This window comes from Chanos chanos, chromosome 8, assembly GCF_902362185.1.
Source record: "Chanos chanos chromosome 8, fChaCha1.1, whole genome shotgun sequence".
NCBI lineage: Eukaryota > Metazoa > Chordata > Actinopteri > Gonorynchiformes > Chanidae > Chanos > Chanos chanos.
In genome coordinates this window covers 45,576,255-45,598,743 of record NC_044502.1, presented here as the reverse complement: position 1 = coordinate 45,598,743, position 22,489 = coordinate 45,576,255, and the positions used below count along the sequence as shown (strand labels likewise).

Below are 22,489 nucleotides of genomic sequence, written 5' to 3'. Positions count from 1 at the left end.
ATTACACATGAATTCACTCCAGCATTCAATGGGATAGATCATAATGTGCTCCAAAAAAAAAAAAAAAAAGCTAAAGCGTTATGGACTCAGCCAGCCAGCCATGCATTGGATGGACAGTTATCTGGTGAGTAGATCACAGGGAATCTCCCTTTATTGGAAGTTATTCTAATAGCGCACATGTAACACATGCGATGCAGCCCCCAGGGATTGGCCTGGATCCACTAATGCAGTCCATCTTTACCAACGATTTGTCTCCTATATTAGATAAAGCCAGGTTACACAGATAGCTTTACAGCGTATACATTGGAACCAACAATCGCTAATCTCATAGCCGATCTGAATTATATCTTAGAGACAATGAGTGAGTTGGGGCACTGATAAGTAATTGATACTCAGTATATCAAAGAGAAGATGCATGGTATTTTGGTCTAATGATTCATTAAGCCAGGAACTGCAGCTTAACATTATTGTAAAAAAAACAACGATAGGTAAATCAACAGGTAAAGGAAATCAAGCTATTTGGTATTACTTTAGACTGCAATTTATCCAGGTCAAGACATCTTAGTGATATTGTCAACAAAACAGGGAAAGGACTGACTGTAATAAAGCCCTGTAACAAATACCTGACTCTTGAGCGTATCGGGCAGGTACTCAGTGCTTTGCACTTGTCTCATGTCGATTACTGGCAGGTAGAATGGTTAAGTGTCAAACAGAACTCTCTATGAGGATTCTGCTTGGTCCAGAATGAGGCAGCACACCCTGCCCTGCAGCAGGATGCGTTCCAGGCTGAACAGGCGACGAGCAGAAGGCAGGCTGCATGTCTCAGGCCCAGGCTCCACGAGGAACGTTGTGAATCCCAAAACTCCACGAAAAAAGCTATAATCATCCACACCCGCTCCACCAGACGTGCCACCGAGGGCCGGCTCTCCGCTCCCACAGGAAACACTAATTTCTTGAAACGTACAGTGATGTTACAGAGCAATGCCTGCATGGAACCCTCTACCTTTTCATTTATCATTAAAGTAAGATATAAATCAACATTCAAAGAGCAAGTAAGGTGATATCTCGGAGCAAAGTAACTTTTGAGTGGTCACATTAAAGCAAGTTAATGAAATTGACAATGAGATCTATTCTTGAAGTGGATGTTTTGCTTTGCCTAATACTGCATAACGCAGAAACACTATGTTAAAACAAATTATATTGTCACATGTACTGATATCCTTAATGGTTCAAAACAAAAATAACAAAACATATTGTTTTGTATCTTGAACTAGAGTGTGCAATGACAAGATAAGGCAAAATCACTCAGTGCCAAAATTAATACCAAACACAAGCCATAATCACCCACAAAACACTAAAACTAGCACTCACTTCCTGCCAAACATGCGTTGAGGCACTTTAAAACGCAACACTGCCACAAAAGCAAAACATGGACGTTGGGAGATTAGCAAGCCATTTAGTATCATCCAGACTTCTGTAGCAAATATTCACAAGTGACCTCTTCTTGTGGAGCTATGAGAACACATTCATTAGTGTCGAATTACAGACAAAAGCTACCCCCCCCCCCCAAACCCAGTATAATACAATTTAATCTTCTGTTACAGCAATTAAAGCAAGGATAGGCACACATAAAGTGTAAACTGTGGAATATGATCTGCTTGTGTTTGAATGTGTCTGTAATGTAAGACTCCTCAAAGTGCATCATGTCATTAGAATTATTTCTGTTGACCCATCTCCCCATTCCCAAAGCACTATACTCATCTAATGCACTCAAAGGAGAAAATAAACAAATAAATAAATAAATCAGTGAACGAATAAATTCTTCTTCTTCTCCAATGTAAAGTCTGGACATTTTAGACGGATCACGCACAAGTAGGAAGAATCCTTGGCTCTAAATCAGGGGAGACACTTAGAAATTTAGAGAAGCATTTGGTAATGACCTTCACATTAAAAGACTGCTGTTTCAGTGAAGCGGAACGTTCTTGCTAAGAGCTGATTGGTCAGTCCTTTAAATTAACACTTTACATCTCACTTGTGAAAACGGAGAGCAGTAGTGTCTGTGTCTGTGACGTAGCGGCCAACGTTTCCGAATGTGTGTGCCGACCATTCCAGCTCGTAGATCACAGAGCAACGAGATTTGGCAGTTCAACTGGCAGTTCAAGCCGTATTTCTCAAGTAACTACAGGTGGAAAAACTAGATCACCGTGGAAGTTCATGAGGAGACTCAATGGGAAGGAATGTTGTTGTCAGGGTGAGAATCTTTCAAAGCACTGCAGCTGATTCTGCAAAGGGCCAGGGTCCACTGTTATAAGTTTCCGGTGTCTTCTACTAGAGAACCTGAATTCTAATGGATATAAAGACCCTCTGTCATATGCTCTGTCATACAGTAGTAAACATCTGCCCCCATAAGACATAAGAGCAAAGTCTGAGGGCAAAATTCCACAGCGTTCAACCAAACTGAGAATACACAAAAAGCAAATAAATCAGTTCCTCCCTCAAGGACAGATGAAAAACATCTTTGCTGATTACAGTTCAGAGATTACATAATGTCTTCTGAGAGGACCACATTGTAACATGCTAAAGAAAACGCCACAAGGCGTCCTGAGTGACAAATCAAGGTAGATAAAGTACTACTGGTCCAGCCAGTGGCTTAGACTGTGAAATCGTGCCATCCCCTGGAGGGATTAAAAAAAAAAAAGAAAAAGAAGAAAGAAATAGAGCAGTCCACAGACGGATGGTGCAGTGGGTCAGTACGGAATGGTCAAACTTTCCAGTGGCCCGAAGCAGAGTGGAATTTTATCAACAAAGGCGGTCTCTGTGGTCAAACTTTTGTCCCTCGTTTACTGCATCCCTCAGTATGACTTCACTTTCTGGCTGTTTTTTTTTTTTTTTTAAGTCTTAGACTGGGCATGGAGTTTGTGACAGACCACCGGGAAATAATGATAACACATGCAAAACGAGTGCAGTTTATGTGGCGCTAAATAATAAATAAGAACAATGCGGTTGAATACTGGAACAATGATTATAGAAAACACGGAAATAACCGTGGTAAACATGGAGACCTGGTGGAGGAGAAAGGAGAAACAGGCTTGTCTTTGGATTGGATACCAGACAGACTATGGAACATTTGTCTCATCAGAGAGAGAGAGAGAGAGCTGAATTATGGTTGAAAATACAGTTAAATAACAGCGGCAGATGACAGCGGCCTAAATTCCTCACAGATCTTGACTGATAATGAGAGACCTTGAAGACATAACTGTCAGCAGTGCATGACAGATGACAGGGAAACATGATTGTCAGTGTCATCTGGTGAATCACAGTATGCATTTTAAAGAGAACTTCGCGTCTTCTGGCATAGCGCCAGATTATAATCTTACCTCGGTGTTTGTCTGTGTTACTGAACATTTTTTTCCCCGATCAAAACTCTACACTGAGTCCATGCTGTTAATGACGGCGGCGGTTGTGTCGCCCGGGCAGCCCCAAAAGAATGATTTTTAAAACTTCAACTGGCTTAATAAAAGCAAAGGGTTGCTCTTTGCCAGGGCAGGAGTTTCCCGTGTGATGTGAAAACATATTTGTTCTCTTCTCATTTACACGAGACGCAAGAAAGCAGCGGCTTCTGTTACTTGTCTTTAAGACAGAACGGAGAGCTTTCGATAAATTACTCGTCGATAAGCCTATACTCACTGGATTTCAAAGTTTAAAAATCAAAAAGACTGGCAAGTAGTAATATTATTATCAAACAACGTATAAAAAAAAATGTGTCTAAGTGCGAGGAGGCAATTGTCAACTAGGTGTACATGTGTGAATTTCGTCTCAACTTGTCTGACTCGTTTATTTACCTAACGTTTAACTGAAAGAAAGAAAGAAAGAAAGAAAGAAAGAAAGAAAGAAAGAAAGAAAAGAACAGGGGAAAAAACCTGGCAAACTGACAGGCTGAGGTGGAGCTGGTTGTAATAAACCAGAAATCAGATCTGTCACTTGTCAACACCATCTCATCACTGTTGTCCAGGTGGATTACAAAGGTAACCCCAGTACAATGCTTCCATCTAGTGGTATAATAAGGAATTGTATATAGAATTAGGATGATCGCAGTTTTGTGTGGCCCGCACTTGACAAACCAGACAGAACACAGGGGAGGGTACGTACGTGGGAAAAGAGGGAGAGAGAGGGAGAGAGAGAGAGAGATTTTTTTGCTTCACAAAATTTCAGACTCCTAAGAAAAACTGAAAAGCTATTTGCTACTGAAATGAAACTCAGGTGCTGGACAATGTGTTTGAGAGAAGGTGTAGAGGTAGAATTTCCATTTTAGAATAAACAGGCCAATCAGGTGGACTGGAATTGTGTCACGTACTCAAAATACAAAAACAAGACATCCACACAGAGTTTTTGCTGCACATTCGTGAGATCACGCCATTTTAATGAGGTTTGTCATGTGATCACGTCATTTTAATGAGGTTTGTCATGTGATCACTAAGAAAACAAGCTGTATAGGGTGTGACAAAATGTCAAACATTCAAAAATGAACCTCTGTGTGAAAACGTCAGATTTCGGGACATTTAACCACAGTGACGTGGATAAGCAAAGTCATCTGACACACAGGTCTGTACACAGTACACACCACAAAGCCACTGAAAAAAGAAAAGAAAGAAAGAAGAACAACAGCAGTCGGAGAAAGATAGAAAAAAAAAAACATGTAAAAACGCATATAAACACAAACACACATATACGTTAACATTTAGGAGATGCATGTATCCACATGCCAGGACAAATGTGTGTGTGTGTGTGTGTGTGTGTGTGCATACCAGTTACAAATGCATACATGGAAGAACACACACACACACAGTCACACTCCTTTCCAACAGCGTTTGTTTTATCGTCGTGGAAACCCAGCACGGCTTTCTCTAGGAGGCCTCTGAGACTGTTAACCGTGCTGTGTTTTAAAAAGCCTCTCAAACATGACATATGTCAATTTCCAATAGAGCTCAAACAGACACTAATGCATTGCCAGATTAAATATTTAAATAGTCTTCTTCATGGAGTGCTTTCGGTTGCGCAGTTAAAGCCGAGATCTTTAGCTGAAACTGTCCTTCTCTAGACCAAACAGTTTAAATTCATTTTCGATTGTCCCAGTGTTTTACGAGTACAGGCTACTCAGCAAGACTGGGAGGGGGGGGGGGGTTGTCATTGGTCTCTTTCTGTCCTGTGATAAACCAGCTATGACTCTGTGTTAACTCAGTGTCAGTGGAGAAGAGAAATCAGTACAGCGTTATGGGACAACCCTGCAGCCACATAAATTCTATTTACTTTTAGATTTTTTTAATTAAGAGTTTATAGGCTCCAGACTGAAATATAACATGTCAGTCCCCCCACTATAGTAAGCTACCATATAGAACTCTACCAGACACTACCAGAGAATTCTGAAAACACCTGCTATCACATCAGAGTTAAGTACAGTGAAATAAAACTCTGTAAATTACTTGTGAGATTTTTTACATTCTACATTTTATACATTTCATATAATTTAGACTATCTAAAATAAATATTTTTGTGGAGGAGGCAGAATTTTCTAGTCTTTTTTGATTGAATAAACATGCGTTTTACTCCGGCACAAACCGCGATATGGCCAGAAGCTGCATTCACAGACCATTAGAATAAACCCAGGCTTTGTTTGTTTGTTTGTTTGTTTGTTTGTTTGTTTGTTTGTTTGGGGGTGGGGCTTGGCGTGCTGAGGAGAGCGGTTGGCGGGCAGAGGCGAGGAGCAGGTGGGGGTGGCCTCGGACCCTCTGGGGTCAGGACGTTCGGACAGCCTTCTCTCGTCAGAGCACTCGTCCACAACCAGAACAGGCAGAGCTCTAAAGCCACAGCCAAACTGGTTTAGTGTGTGTGTGTGTGTGTGTGTGTGTGTGTGTGTGTGTGTGTGTGTGTGTGCGTGTGTGTGCGTGGACGCCAGAAACGTACAGAGAGAGCTGGTGACCTCACAGATACTGAGAATACAGCTGCCAGTCACATCTCAGAGAGAGCTGGTGACCTCACAAATACCGAGAATACAGCAGCCAATCACATCTCAGAGAAAAGCCTTCATTCATTTCAGCCATAGGCTGTAGCACAAAATGATGACAATGCTACGCATCTCCTGTATTTGACATATTTTGAATGAATATATGTGACTAACTCTGAAACATGCTGTTTTAAAACTTTTGAAACATTTTATTTGAAAGATTTTGTCCACAAAAAGGCAATGCTCAGATACCGGTACTCGATGTGGAGTGAGCACGTGGAGGCTGTTGTTTTCTGGCTTGTCATTTAGTAATTTTGTATCTGTACGTGAAATTTTATGCAGAGAGAAATACTTCATGAAAAACTACTACTCTTTGTAAATTGATCAGATCTCTCTGTTTTTGTCCCTGCAATGTATTCCACCGATGACGATACAGTGTAAACAAAGACTTATGAATAATGATTTTCATGTTCAAGCATACACAAAACAGAGAAACACATTAGGTCAAATGGCTACAAAAAGACATACACATACACACACACATGCATGCGCACGCACACGCACACACACGCACACACACACACACACACACACAAACACACTCACAATAAATACACAGCGAGCAGAGAGCAGTGTCAAGCAGCACGGTTGAGCCAGGCGCGGTCTGATCTGGTCCAGACCGGTCCGGTCAGTTTCGGGTGTGGGCCCGGTCAGTGAGGCACCTCCTTCAGGGCCTCAGACGCCAGCTGAGAGACGTGACCCCACGCCTCCTGAACGTGCCGCGACTCCGTGGTGCGAGCGCAGACGGCGAAGCGCAGCACGAATTCGCCCGCCAGCTGGCAGGGCACCAGGTGAATCCGACGGGCGGCGTTGATCTTTTTCAGCAGCGTCTCGTTAAGTTCGTTAGAGCCCTAACGAGGGAGAGGGAGAGACTGGTCACCTGTTTGAAAGGGCCCCGCTAGGGGGGGGTCTTATTCCCTTCCGTTTAAAAACTGTCACAAAGCAGTCTTACATGATACCAGGCCTCACATCCCCAGTGAGGAAGCCCAGTAAAACGATGGGGTTCTACGGTACCAAAAGAACAGTCATACTGCAGGGCCAGGCTGTACAATATCTGGGTCTGCTTGTTTTTGGTGTAGCATAAAATTTCAGCATTGATCGAGTGATTGATTATTTATAAGGAAGAATCTTGTAAAAGTGTTAGTTCTGCGTTAGTTCTTCTATAGCTGGACATTTCTACCAGTCAAAAACAAGAGGCCGCAGAACACAAAAGAAGAATTTGCTTAAAAATAAGCACAAATACGGATGAGGAGGGGTTTCACTCATTATAGCTCTCCATCTCCGTAAATCAAATTTAAAAAAAAGAGAACGGAGACATCGGTATGCGCTGTTGTACTTTGACTCTGTGGTGAAACATGCAGTGTAATTATTTCATTTTAAACAGTTTTAATCTGTGGCTAATTTATTACATCTGAAGATAGCAGCTTGGTTCAGTTCATTTTCAGTGGTGCTGTTCTGCAATACAGGTTTAAATAGACACAAAACATCTTAAGAAATAGAGTGTCCTCACTGTGTGGGTTGGGTTTGAGTTGTGTAAGTCACGTTACCTTTAGTCTGAAGCAGACCAAACCCAAAACCACATCTGCAGAGATCTCAAATCGCTGGTCACTTCTCACATAACTTTCAAACTCCTTCGCCAGTTTCACATGCTGCAATGCCCCGAGAGAGAGAGAGAGAGAGAGAGAGAGAGAGAGAGAGAGAGAGAGACAGACAGACAGACAGACAGAGAGAGAGAGAGAGAGAGACAGACAGACAGACAGACAGAGAGAGAGAGAGAGAGAGAGAGAGAGAGAGAGAGAGAGAGAGAGAGAGAGAGATTGGATGGGATTATAGCATTGGATTATAGCATCGACTCCAACTTTAATGAACTACAATACAGCGAACTCCTTAAACACATCCTTATGTGTTCTCCCGTGAAGCCTTCATTTTAATTCAGCTTTGTGTAAATGTTTTTTGACAGACTATGTAAACACATGGAACATGAGCTGTGTTGTGTTCTGACTGTACGGCAGTACTGATGGTAGAACAGCCACATACAGAGTTATAGTTATCACTGCATATACAGAGAAGGGTACAAATTGTCTATAAGCTAAGTCAGGGCCTTATTTGGTGAATTCTGTTGCAATTCCTCAAATGTCCAGCAGAGGTCAGTCCAGTCACCTAGATCAATTTAGGAAGGTGACAATTTCGTCACACACAGTCGATATCCTCCAACATTGATGTGACTCAGACTGAAATGACGACTTTCCAGAGATTTCCTTGAAATGGTCGTACTCGTAATCACTGGAGCCACATGTGGTTCTCAGGAGTGGTCAGTGGCTACCCCTGCCACATCCAAATTCTCAGCCTGTGTTTCATCCTCATTATGGTACAAACGCACTAGCCTCCACCAGACTCTATAAATCTCACCATTAATAATGCCACCCGGTCAGTCCGGACACCCCAGGGAGAAACAGAAAAAATCAGTAGCCCAGTATGAATGAGGAAATTGCTATGTTGTGATATCACAGGAAAACTGCGAATAAAATACAACAAAAATGGAACCTTCCTGAAAGTATTGGGTTGCGGTCAGGATTCATATGACCAGTGTATACTGTTCGACTGGTCTAATGTGTCTGGACATTTGCCCTAAAATGTGATTTAGCTAAATAAACATGAAAACAAACAAGGTTACTTCCCCTATAGACCTGTGATGTATGTGCGTGTCAGAGTACATGCACGGGGAATGAGAGCAGTTGTCAAGTATGTTCTGTCTACTCAACACACTTAAAAAAACACACACACACAAACACACACACACATATACAGAAAACACATGACTGACTTCCGCTGCACCCAATTAACTGTGGAGACGGACAGGGTAAATTTGATTGACAGCAGAGGGAGAGGGCAGCTACCTTGCGGATGTAGGCCTGCAGGCCTCTGACTCCGTACAGGCGGAACACAAACCACATCTTCAGAGAGCGGAAACGCCGACCCAGAGGAATCTGCCAGTGCTGAGGGGAAAGAGAGAGAGAGAGAGAGAGGGACGTGATGATATTAAACATGACAGATATAATACACACACACACCAAGACCTATGCATACACACACATACATACACACATTCAGACGGACAGACAGACAGACAGGCAGACACACACACACACACACACACACACACACACACAAAGAACTATGCATACACACACATATATACACACATTCAGACGGACAGACAGACACACACACACACACACACACACACACACACACAAAGACCTATGCATACACACACATATATACACACATTCAGATGGACAGACAGACAGACGGACAGACACACACACACACACACACACACACACACACAAAGACCTATGCATACACACATATATATACACACATTCAGATGGACAGACACACACACACACACACACACACACAGAAAGACCTATGCATACACACACATATATACACACATTCAGACGGACAGACACACACACACACACACACACAAAGACCTATGCATACACACACATATATACACACATTCAGACGGACAGACAGACAGACACAGACACAGACACACACACACACACACACACACACACACACACACACACTCGCACAAAGACCTATGCATACACACACATATATACACACATTCATGTACGCTCACCACACATAGACAAACACACACACACACACACACACACACGCACACTATATAAGCACTGAACTTACTGTGTAATCTACTCACTGTAATCTACGCACACACACACACACACACACACACACACACATACATACACACACACACAGACACACACACACACACACACATACACACTAGGTAAGCACTGAACTTACTCTGTAATCTGTGACAAGACCTGCAATATAAAGATAATAATTTTTGTTAATTAAACTCGATGGTACAATGTTTTACATGTGACCTGTTTCATACAATATTCAGTAATCTGAGGCTAAAACACTCTTCAAAGACAAGAACTTTTCATCCTACTTCTCCATTTCCCTCTGAAATCAAATAAAACTCTACTTGAGTACTCTCTCTCTCTCTCTCTCTCATTGTCATAGTGTATTCTGTGTATTCATCCTCTGTTTTAGACATTGTTTACATGAAAAAATGGCATCATAATGTCTCAAGTGCGGTGTCAAACTCACACACCTTTAGTTCATTACTAACGTAGTTCTACCAGCAAGTCCCATAAGCGCCATCAGCTTTCTCTCCATGAACAATTACACCCCCACCCACCCAACCCCCCCCACCACTGTCCTTTCTGCACAGCACAGTGGAGCCCTTAGGCTGCGGGTCCAACCTGTAATTTCATTTCGCGTCTGTTCTGTGACGTAGACAATGGCACAGGCTGCTATTGTGGGCAGACTGAGGCAGACTGACAGAGGGGTTTGGAGTGGGTTGCCTCTCCTTTTTTTCCTCTCTCTCTCTCTCTCTCTCTCTCCCCTTTCTGCCAGCGCAATTAAACAGACAGGCAGAGAAAGAGTGGGGTAGAGATATAGAGACAGACAGATAGACAGATAGATAGATAGATAGATAGATAGATAGATAGATAGATAGATAGATAGATAGATAGATAGATAGATAGATAGATAGATAGATAGATAGATAGATAGATAGAGAGAGAGAGAGAGAGAGAGAGATAGAAAGAGAAAGAGAGGGATAGAGAAAGAGAGGGAGGGTTAGAGAGGGAGAGAGATAGACATAAAGAGGCCAGGGCAGGCGGTACAGCTGCATGTGACTGTGTTGGAAAGCAGCTGTTTTTCACTGTGTGTTTAACAGATATCAGACTGATGGCACACTAGCATCCTCACCCATCAGCCCTGGATCTGTTCGAGAGCTGAGCTCTGGCCAGGGTGGTCAGCAGATATACGAATCTGTGATGGTTACTTTGGGTGTATATTTAGTATGGAGATGTTAAACTGGAGTTTTACCTCTATTAGATGTAAGTGTACATCTTCACACACACACACACACACACACACACACACACACACACACACACACACACACACACAAACACACACACAGACATGCTGCCCCCTCCCAAATACACAGGACTTTGCAGCAGATGCACTGAGTCCCACCTGTTGTTTTCAGGGTGAAGTGACCTGGAGCAGATCTGTGAGGTCAGCAACATCATCAGAATAATCTGACTCTGCATTGTGACGTAAGCTCTGACGACAGCGCACACACACACACACACACACACACACACACACACACACTCTCTCTCACACAAATGCACACACATCCGCACATGCACACACACACACACACGCTCTCACACAAACCAAAACCAATACATAAAAACTGTCCTATATGCTAAACTCACTACTTTCTGTGTAGAATTTGATGTTCATAGTGGTTTTCAGTGATTAAATGATTAAATGAGTGGTGTTTCTGAAGCATCTGCATCATTCTCAAGGCAGCTCATTGCACTTAAGATGTGTTTGAGGTGAGGAATGAGTGTGTGTGTGTGTGTGTGTGTGTGTGTGTGTGTGTGTGTACCTGACTCCTGATGTTCGTGTTTCAGGTAAAGAGGATCCATCTTAAATGCTCCAATGATGTCTGATCTGCTCTTCACCCTACAGAGGGAAACACACAGCCGCTCTTCACATTCCCTACGGTCTTCACAGCTGTCAGGTCATAATTAATGCATTCCAATTCACTGTCATTCATGTATACATGCTCTGTAGGCTTAAATGCCTGTTAATGGCTTTCACATCAACATAACAATAAAGCACTGCCTATGATACCATAATAAAACCTATATTTTTCAAGTCAAATCTTGAAAATTTTGTCATGGTGATACAGTTTGAAAAGCAAGCAGATATGTAGCTCGTCTGTGTATGCGTGTGTGTATGCGCGTGCGCATGAGTGTGTGTGTGTGTGTGTGTGTGTTTGGTATCCCTTTTGTTACTTAAACTATTTATGTACGGTGTTATTTAGCCTGTCTGTCAAGTTATTGTGAGTTCACTGTGTACACAGATGAGGGGAAAAAATAAAAAACCCTTTGAGGGACCTGTTGGAGATTATTAAAGGTCACGAGAAAATTGCTCATTCAAGATTAAAACAATTAAGTCGACTGGGCAAAGAGCAGTTTGCAACGCTGCCCGTAAATATGTTTGTCAATAACATTAAACAAAAGCAAATTATTATAATTATTACTATTAACAAAATAAAAATCACACAGCCTCTCTATCATACAGACCCCGTCTCTGTATCGAATGTTCCGGAAATGTGTTCCATTAGATTGCAAAAAATTAAACATGCTTAAATAGGCATGAAATAGGCAGGAAGTAAGGTAAAACAAACAAACAAACAAATAAACAAACCTTCACTAAGCAATCGTGCTAAAAATAATCACCTTTCCGACAAGAAAATTAAACATCTGAACTGTAACTAAAACAACATAAAACCCAAAGACCAGTGGTACAGCAGGGAGCATTTGGCGGGAGGGGGGGGGGGTTAATATTCGGACCCATGGAAAGGCAAAGCCTTCAGTGATTATTCCGACATAGGAGAGGAGATCCAGACTCAGGCTTTCTCCCTCTGTCCTCACCCTGCACAGGCCGTGTTTGAGCCGTGGGATGGGCGCTGAGAGCTCCGTGCAGCTGCCTGTATTTCCTCTGTCTATTCAGAGTTACAGGGATGGAAATAAAGGGGGCCCATACAGTCGACTAAAGCAAATGTTGACATTACATTCATTAGGTTTAAAGTTAATGGGCCGAAATGTAGAAAAGCCATTTTAATTACAAAGACAAAAGCTCACCACATCGTGGAGCAGTCGAAGTTGACCAGGAGCCACTTATGAGGGTTGAAGTTGAAAGAGTCTGCAAACTAAAATCAGAATACAGTCAATGTAACAACAACAACAACAACAACAACAACAACAACAACAACAACAATACTACTACTACTACTGCTACTAATAATAATCTTTTTGTTCTTTTGGACCGACCCAAAAGTTTTTCCTCCGCTTCTTTTAACATGCAGTAGCATGCAATAGTTAAGAGACTAAAAATTTTCTCGAATTTATGCATGATATAATTTTGATTTGACTGTGTTATAGACATGTAAAGCCCTTTGAGACTATAAATAGTGATATTGGGCTCTAAATAAATATTATTATTATTATTATATTATTATTATTAAAAATTTAAAAAAGAAAATGTACATGAACAGATAAATAAATAAATAAATAAAATTATTTTATTTATTTAAAAATTGTCCTAGTGTTTTGTTTTCTTAGGTAACCAGTATTTTGCATATTTGCCCCTGAAGGGCTCTGCAGGAATGTGACTCATGCAGTGGAAATGTGGATCAATGCAGAGAGATGTAATTAATGAGGGCACATGTCAGGGAAGCTTCGTCAGACCACAGCAATCCATACAGGCAACTCTACTGCTCATCTCTGTATTTATTTACCACAGAAATATGCAACTGAAAGATTTCAGGATAAGGCGCATAATCAGCAACACAGTGCCTAAACAATGCTCGCCTGAAAGATCAGCCACACGGCTGTTCACAGAGAGAACACCTCTCTCTGTACTGTTCACAGAGAGAACAGCTCTCTCTACACCTTCTCTCATCAGTCTTCTGATTCTCTTTGATTAATAAAGGCCATTCTCTAGTGTGGTTTGGTCTGTCATTTATTTTTCTATGTTCTACCTATCAGGTGTAAATAGTCAATGAGAAGGTCACATTGTTGTAGTTTGCATATTACTGTAAAAGCCGCTTTTTTTTTTTTTTTTGGGAACAGCTCTCTCTTACATTTACCTTTGATCTACCATCTTTACTCCTCAATCACTACAACACTGTCTTTTACTGTCTCCTTGCATGTGTGCCTTCTTATACATGGATTGTAGTGAAAAAAAATCACTATATTATTCAATTTTTAAATGAATCATCAGTTGGGCTCAGGTTGATTCCCGATACGTTTTTATTGCCTTGTCTGGAATAGATGGCAGGTTCCCTCCAGATCTACTCGTGCGCTATCATTTTTCAAATATCCTTTCCACCTGGGGCAATAAAAGCTGGCATTACAAACTAAAATAAACCACAGGCACAAACAACGGACGGCCCAATTGTTGCCACGCGAGGGTCCTTTCTGTCACCCACTTCCTGGCAACCAACGCCAGTACAGGAAACCGTGTCCCACCGTCATTCAGGTCCTTGATAAAGGCTAGCTTCTTTACAACCAGGCACAATCTCTCACATTGTTTGAACTCGCACTGCTAATAAACAGTGATATTTCTTTGTGAAGGAAAGCAGGGACTTATCTAAAGGTCTGACAGTGCCTCAGGAAATTACTTTACCCTTATCTCCATGGAGCTCAGTCAGGGGTGTGGGTGTGCATGTGCGTGCGTGTGTGTGTGTGTGGGGGGTGTCACGGCAACTCACAGGCCGATTATGGATTCTTTCATTTCCCACAGATTTCCAGAGACACATCGCTTATTCGTGCTGGGTGAAATGTTTATGACATTTAAATATTTCCACACAGCTACGCTGATGACGCCATCCTTTGCTGGGGTTTGGACGGATGGATGAGTGGATTGAGGATGGAAACATCAGTCGCATGGCACTCTTGAGTAGATTAGAGCTTAACGCTTAGCATTTCAAAAGCTTTTTCGAGCTCGTATTTTGAGGAAACACGGTCTTACCTCTACACCGTTTAAGAGAGGTCTGAACTCTGGGCAGATAAAGGCACTCCCAGCGTAAGCAGCGTCAATATGCATCCAGATCCGTTCTGAGTTACCTGAGACCAGACGGATGGCAGTCAGAGACAAACATTTCACCATTACTGCATATACAACCATTCTTTCTCATTAAGTCACCTGCATAATTGAATCTCACTCACATATCGGGCCCAGCTCAGCGATGCAGTCAAACGCACAGGATGGAGTTGTCCCCAGTGTAGCACAGAACTGAGAAGAGCAAAAATGATACCACTGAGTTGCTTTATGTTTAAAGAAAATTCTATACATTGGTAGCAAATTATCAGTGGTAGGTTCTTCAGTTCTCTTTGATAGATTTAAATCTACGTGTCTTTGTTGTGTTATTTTTTGCCTTAAAACAGCATCAGGCATAACCAGACTTCAACGTCTTAATAATTCGATGTGTTCTTTAAAATACAAGTCTGTATCAAGATAAAGGTCCATAGATATACAATGTTACAATGTTATAGTGCACGATGTCACAATGTTATATATAATGTTGCAATGTTACAATGTTAGACTATAGAACATTCTAAAATGTTTGTGCCTTTTAGACGAGAAGGTGATTGGGACCCTATTTGCCCTTTTGGTAACCAAAAAATCGCTTTGGGAACCAAAAATATTTATGACCCTTTTGTGAAAGGGCTCTTTGCATGAAGTTGTAGGGTTGGCTAATTTGATTCATGTTCATTAATTACAGCAAGCCAGCCTTTACAAATTATGTTAGAAGCCATAAAGACTCCAGGGGGTATGTCTAGAGGAAGCCCAGAGACAGATCTTATCCAATTCTCCTTCAGTTCTGGACCGTTAAAGGTTTTGGGTTTTGTACATGGCTATTTTGTCTACTTATCTGGTTGTCAGCCAATGTGTAAACTGACTATTGTCGTTGTAATATGACCTTTAATTCCACTGACTTTTAGCTTGGCAAGGACAAAGCTTTGGTTTTTTGTAACTGAGTTTTCTCAGCAACTAAATGGCTCATTTTGAGGCAAGACTTGCATGGTCCCTGAGGGGGTTACTCAGTGTTGTGAGATTTATTCATTTAGCTGACACACTGATCCAGTAAAACTTACAATTAATGGCTAATCAGTTTTGGAGTTCACACTCTCAGGAGAAACCCTGGAGTTCAGTGCCTTAGCAGTAAAAGGATCACAGTTAGGGTTTAGACCTATAGACCTGTTGTTACTGGTCTGCTTGACTGACCACTGCACTGTTACCACACAGACACAAGGCACGGAGGTCTGATGTGCTTACATAGAAAGGTATGAGTCCAGCCGCCTTGTCTTCCTTCAGTACCCTGCGCAGAGCCTCTCCGCGGACTGCAAATTTATCATCGGTGGGAATCTTCCTCATCCTCACTCCACCAATCAAACCGGCTCTCTCCACAGAGGAGTGAGCCTACAGAGAGAGAGAGAGGGGTGGGGGGAGGGGAGGGGGTGCAGGTTTAGTCATGGATAAGGTTGTGGAAACACGGCTGAATTTAGAACACTTACCAAGCGTGCAGAAGGTCACTGTATAAAATTCTAACACAAATATTTACGAGACAATAAAGCACACTGGGTGTATGGATTGAAGTCTTTTTGGTTAGCATTTTAAAGAACTATAGAAACACAACACCGGCTGTTTCAGATCGATGTTTGCTGCTGTGGTATCCTTTATCTTAATTCGTCTTAACCTTAGTCAACGAGGTGAGCATCTCACTGTCTTAAAGAAGGGCATCCCAAACTTAGACCTGGAAGGGCCACTGCTGGTTTTCATATCGACCAAACACTGGGCTCTAATTGGCAAAAGAGTGTTCACACCTGTTCCAGGTAAAAATCAGTCTCTAGTTAAGAGATGAAGGTGAAAACAAGCAGGAATCTGGCTCTCAAGGAATGGATTTCAGGAACCCCATTGGAGAATCTTACAGACACTTATCAGAGCAGGGGCTTACGTTAACTCAGGGGTTCCAAATACTCCACCAGTTGTTCAAATATGACATTAACCATACCAAGGTCTGGTTCAAACAAATGTTAATGACTTCTTGTTATATTAAATTCAGTGCCGCCCTCAGGCAACCATACCACATAAACTCATAAAAAATACGCAGACCCTCAGACCTGGCAGGGCAAGCAAAGAGCCTGGCTGTGGTGTCTCGTGTCCTTGTCACTGTAGATTTCTTCAACATTCACAGTCATTTGTGCATTGCCATATGGCACTGAAAAATACAGCATCACAGCAATGAACCCTTGTAACATTTAGAGAGATTGGGGCTTGACAACGCCAAAGGTTCCATGGTTTCCATGGTTTCGTACCTTCTGTCTCAAGAGGTGGAAGAAAAACCTGAATGATGAATGCTACGGATACTAAAGTGGCTGTGACCAGGTATGGCACAAATTCTTATATTTTTTGAAAACCCAGTGGATAAGATCAAAGGTCATGGGTTCAGTGTCTAACTTTGTTCTCAAAAACTAAACAGACAAGGAGAATTTAGACCAAGGATGCAATAGATACTAGCCCTGATTGTTACTCTAAGACGTTTCTGTTTGTAGCCAGTCAAATGCACGTTAGGATTTTTGATTCTAAACCTATATACATAGAAGTCATTGCCTTTTATCAGAACTAATGATTCGACTGTTCATCCAGTCACCATGACTGCTGTAGAATTTCACTCATGGAAACCTGTGGAGTTCGGAGGTATTTGCTGAACTTTAGGGATACAACTTACAGCTTACAGTACTGTTTTTTTTTTTTTTAATTTTGTTATAGGAGTACAGTCACATCTAAATATAGTCACAGTTTCAAATATTGAAATATTGACTTTGTATTATGACAACTTTCAAGACACAATTGTCACCGATGGCCCTCCTCAGAACTGCATGGTAAAGAGTATGGAACAAACAAGACAAATCCTTTGACTTCATGTTGAACATAATTCTAACTCTCACTGGGTCTGTCTCTCTCACAGTGTGATAACCAGTCAACCAGTCCTCTTTTCTCTGTCTTTGATCAAGAGCTAAGTGTAAATTATTCCCAAAAGTCTTTGAGACGAGCTCTCAGCATGTCCCTATCTGATCTTGGAAAGGTTGAAGGTACAACAAGGTTTGATGTGAATTAAATCCTCTCTTTTTTTTTTTGAGTGATTAAAATGACACCCTGTGGATTCTTTAGAAGACACTAAAACGTAGCGGTTAATACCTGCATAATGCATGCCTCTTGGCTCCGATGGCATCTTCGTTTTGGGCAAATTACATATTGTTGTAGAATATGTTTAACTCATCAAGGTAGAGAAATACTAACTATTAGAGGAGAGATTGGCCAATTTTTCATCGTGTTTTTTTTTTTTTTTTACCCAAAAACAACCCCATTGTAGGACATTTCATGTATTCCATACTGTCCCACTGATGTTGAAATCATGTAAGCAAAATTTTACGTCAGGGAAGAATCAGTTATCCATCAAGACTTGTTTTCAGGAAGGAAAACATTGGTGAAAAAAAAAAATAATAATAGCAACTGTCAAACCTTTCCATAAAGCATTTATAACATCTTAATATTGCAGTTTATTTTTGTATATACATGCCCTGATCAGGCAACCCCACCTACCGCACTGAATGCATCCCATCTTGTGTGTCAGCTGAAAAGCATGGCATTTGGCCCATGTTTGTGGTCTCACCTGTTCAGAGGAATACGCCACCAGTTTGGAGACGATGTCTGCCTCTGGCCGGTCGGGGAAGTCGGCCTGGATCAATTTGATCATCCTCGAGCGGGCAGCTAGAAGAGCCACCAGCGTGGCCTCGCTGGCAGTGCCCTGAACGATGACATAACGGAAATGATATGAGGACTTTTCACACTAGAATAGTCGTGACCAGGCGTTGGCCTAATTAGAGCAGAACTAAATGCAGTCGTAGTCCCCTGAAAGAAAAATCGTGTGCTAAGCCTACTCAAAGGTACAGATACTTCATTTCTTGACTTAAGTCAGATTTTGGTAGACGTGTAACACCTTAGTTAGCCAAAGCTTAAACGAAAATTTAAATACAGTGTTAAAATCCCTTTAGTGCAGCAGGCTTGGTAGGTCCTGAGTTAGACTGTGATTGTATGCTGTGATTGTGTGTGAGCTTTAGCACTACGTATGTAGTACTTCAAGGCAGAGAATTACTGATTAAAATACAACAAAAAGAGGATATCTGTCCAAGAACCAATTATTCAACAAGTGAGTCCAACCTCTTTCAAAATGATAATTCAACGGACTTGAGGGAACAGCTAAACGTTGATTAGTTTCACTCTCTCCCTAAATATTGTAATGAAGAAAACGGCTGGTTCTTGAGCAATACTGACGTAAATTACGCTTGCTGACTGTGCAAATGATGAATTTCAAAAGCTTTCCCCTTTGTCTGTCCTCATCCACTGAATGAGAAGGAGGTCCACTCTGTGCTTTGTCAATACGTTGATCCTGCTTTTCCAGCTTGCTAGCGTTCCCCTTTGATCTTCTCTTCAGGTTGTGAGGAACCACCCTACCCCTAATTAACTCAGTGTCGTATACGAGGAGAGCAGTGACAAGACATGTCCTAAATTCATTACTACTTGCAGATTTTCTATAATGGGTAAGAATCTGTGAGATGTGATGTGTGTGATTTTCAGATGACTGGAGACATTAGCGGTGAACATACAGTCAGATACTCAGATAATCAGGTTGTGTGTTTGATTCTGACTGTTCCTGCCGAAAACAAAATGTCTTCTTTCTTTCCTTAAAACCTATACCAGGCCAAACTATGCAATTATATCCAAATTGAACTTTAAAAAGGACAATCTCACAACAGAATCTAGCACATAAATACCCTCGTTAACCAAACAGATATTCCTCATCCAGGAAACTTCTAAAGAGACAAACCCAAAAATGGTTGAACCAGGACACTCAGGCGCACTGGGTTTTAGGTTTGGAGAACGATATACTAATGATAAATGACTCGAGCAACAGGTCTGGACCACTCATAAATTTTGTTGGTACCCAACAGAAAATCTCTAGACAAGATCTCTCAGGCAAAGAATATGTTTTAATGTCTGTGCTATCAAGTATCTTTTGTTCTATTCGATTGGAAGGTACGAGTTTTTTATGTGTTGGTTTGGTGATCAATTAGCCATTTTGTGAAAAAGATATGGTAGAAAAATGCATCAGCGGTCATCGTTGCCTGTACTGAGTCATAACACATGACAGTCATGAGGTCAGGGTGTGGTTATGATGTTTTGGTTGAGGGTAGGGGTTTTTATGGAAGATTGTAATTACATGACAGTCATGAGGTCAGGGTGTGGTTATGATGTTTTGGTTGAGGGTAGGGGTTTTTATGGAAGATTGTAATTAACCATTTTGCCTGTGCTGATAAATTATATTAACCACAGCAACCTTTTCCCATTGCAGATACCCAACTTCAATTGTGTGTGTGTGTGTGTGTGTGTGTGTGTGTGTACACTCACCTGCTGAAAAGCTCATACATTATAGGAACACTTTAGACTAACACACCAAAAACACAGTGTGAATTAAATGTGAGCTGTCCGGAATTGTGCAATTTCACCTTTTACCTATTCCTCCAGCTGTTTTGCAACCTGTCAAGATATAGTCTTGCTTTGAGTAATCATCTACAAAAAGGCACAAAACGGCTGAACCGCTAATTATCCACATGGTGAACGAGAGAGAGAGAGAGAGAGAGAGAGAGAGAGAGAGAGAGACATCTGTTGCCATAGGTAACTGCACTAAATTACCCAATGACAAAGACCTGGAGGAGGAGGAGGAGGAGGAGGGGGAGGGGGAGGGACGACCACTCTCTCCTCCACTGCCTCAATGGACAGGGCTGATATGACCTGTCATCAGACGGCTTTATCGCGCTCCACATCTCCGCAGCTGAAAACAGTCACAGCTGCTAAAGGTGGCCGTTCACAATGCACAAAATGAGCACGAACCATCCACAGATCACGCTCTGCCGCTTGGCTTCAGCTGACACGTTAAAAGGCAATTTCCTGTGATCTTCCCGTCCAGGGGAGACGGGAGGAAAAATCTATGACAGACAAATTTGTTTGCCACCTACCCATCTTTTAAACGCAGACTAATATTGTTTTCCAGTGTCCGCTGTTTTTTTTTTTTTTTAAGGTACTCAAGGTAAACGGAAGCTAATATTACCCATCAGACAGGATGCTGAAAGACAAAAGAGGGCCGGCTGGCCGTCACAAAGCAGCACGCATTTTAACCCCAAGTCACCTCTGATGTCACACATGACCCATCGAAAAACTGAATCGAAATGCTCTAACAAAACAAACACCTGTGTTTTCCACACATTAGCTTATTAAAAAAAAACAAATTATGTACTATTACATCTGACCTTGTCTCCAGAAACCGGCATCAGATTAAGACGTGTGTACACAGGTGTCGACATTTTATGTTTTAGTTAATCATAAACAATGGTTTTATGAAACATTACAAAGTTCCCAGTTCTAAAACAAACCTTAGCCTTAGATTGCTTAAGTGTAGCTATTGCTAACTTCATCCAAAATCACCTTGACATATAATCCTCTGAATCTTAATCATACCCCACATTTCCTTACTGAGGGAGTTATACTGTGGAATCGTCTTATTCAATGAACTTTGACTTAACTTGACTTAACTTTGACTTTGGAAATCCCACTTCAGAGAGACCAGAACATGAAGGTACTGCCCATATAAAGATTTCAAACTGAGTCAATTAACGGAAAAAAAAAAAGTTTGATTGGAAAGTTGAAACAGATCAGAAATGTGGGTTTAGTTTTTTTTGTACACTGGATATGACAGAGTGAATGTATGAGAGTGAGTACATGCGTGGTATATAATGGATTCTGTGATGTAATGTATGTAATGAATTCATCTCTGCTCACCTGGATAACCCCTCCACCTTTGCCCTCAGTACCAGCCAGAAACTCCTCAGGGAGTCTCAGCATCTTTCCCAGCCAATCCAGCATGACTGTCTCCAGCTCGGTACAGGCAGGACTAGCAGCCTTACCAACACAAGAAGAGCATTTGGTTTAGTTTAGTGGAATAAATATGTTATAGTGTGTGTTTTGAAAGAGTAATGAAAAAAAGAGAACAATGTTAGTGAGCAGAAAAGATCAACTGAATAGAATAGAATAGAATAGAATAGAATAGAATAGAATAAAATAGAATAGAATAGAATAGAATAGAACAGAATCGGAGCTACAGGAAGTACAGGTGTGAATGTTTAGACAGAGACAGAAATATTGATCGAGAGAGAGAGAAGGAGAGAGGGAAAGAGAGAGAGAGAGAGAGAGAGAATACACCACGTACCCATGAGAAGCCAATGCAGCCAATGGCTCCAGACAACATGTCAGCCAGCATGGCAGGGAAGGAGTTGGCCGTAGGGAAGTATGCATAAAAGTAGGGACTGTGCCAGTGGGTTACCTACACAAACAACACAGAGGACAGAGGACATGGAGGAGGCTTCTGACCCATGAAAAAAAAAAAACACAAAAAGAAAAGAAAAGAAAAACAATCTGTTGGACTTCATTCATTTTACATCTTATTTTCTGTTCCAAGTATCCAAAACTGAACATGCTCTTTGAAAGGTGTTGGATTTGAATTGGGCTTTTTTTTTGTTGTTGTTGTTTTTTTTTATTACGGGTGAATATCGCTATGAAAAATGATGGCCTCGAAGCCATATTTTTTTTTTTTATGGT

The 22,489-nt window shown here is 41.4% G+C and overlaps 1 protein-coding gene across 1 annotated transcript in view; it reads right to left on the bottom strand.

Annotated features, from left to right (window-relative positions):
* Positions 1-6,592: 6,592 nt before the first annotated feature.
* ddc (dopa decarboxylase) overlaps positions 6,593-22,489 on the bottom strand; it is a 20,616-nt gene continuing 4,719 nt past the window's right edge. Inside the window, exons 3-14 of the mRNA XM_030781372.1 lie at positions 22,101-22,214; positions 21,674-21,793; positions 18,450-18,584; positions 16,052-16,195; positions 14,941-15,007; positions 14,744-14,838; positions 12,853-12,920; positions 11,589-11,665; positions 9,914-9,933; positions 8,959-9,057; positions 7,609-7,710; positions 6,593-6,912 (exon numbers count right to left, since the gene is read on the bottom strand). Of these exons, the coding sequence (XP_030637232.1) occupies positions 6,712-6,912; positions 7,609-7,710; positions 8,959-9,057; positions 9,914-9,933; positions 11,589-11,665; positions 12,853-12,920; positions 14,744-14,838; positions 14,941-15,007; positions 16,052-16,195; positions 18,450-18,584; positions 21,674-21,793; positions 22,101-22,214 (1,242 nt within the window). The 3' untranslated portion in view covers positions 6,593-6,711. The remainder of the gene's footprint in view (positions 6,913-7,608; positions 7,711-8,958; positions 9,058-9,913; positions 9,934-11,588; positions 11,666-12,852; positions 12,921-14,743; positions 14,839-14,940; positions 15,008-16,051; positions 16,196-18,449; positions 18,585-21,673; positions 21,794-22,100; positions 22,215-22,489) is intronic.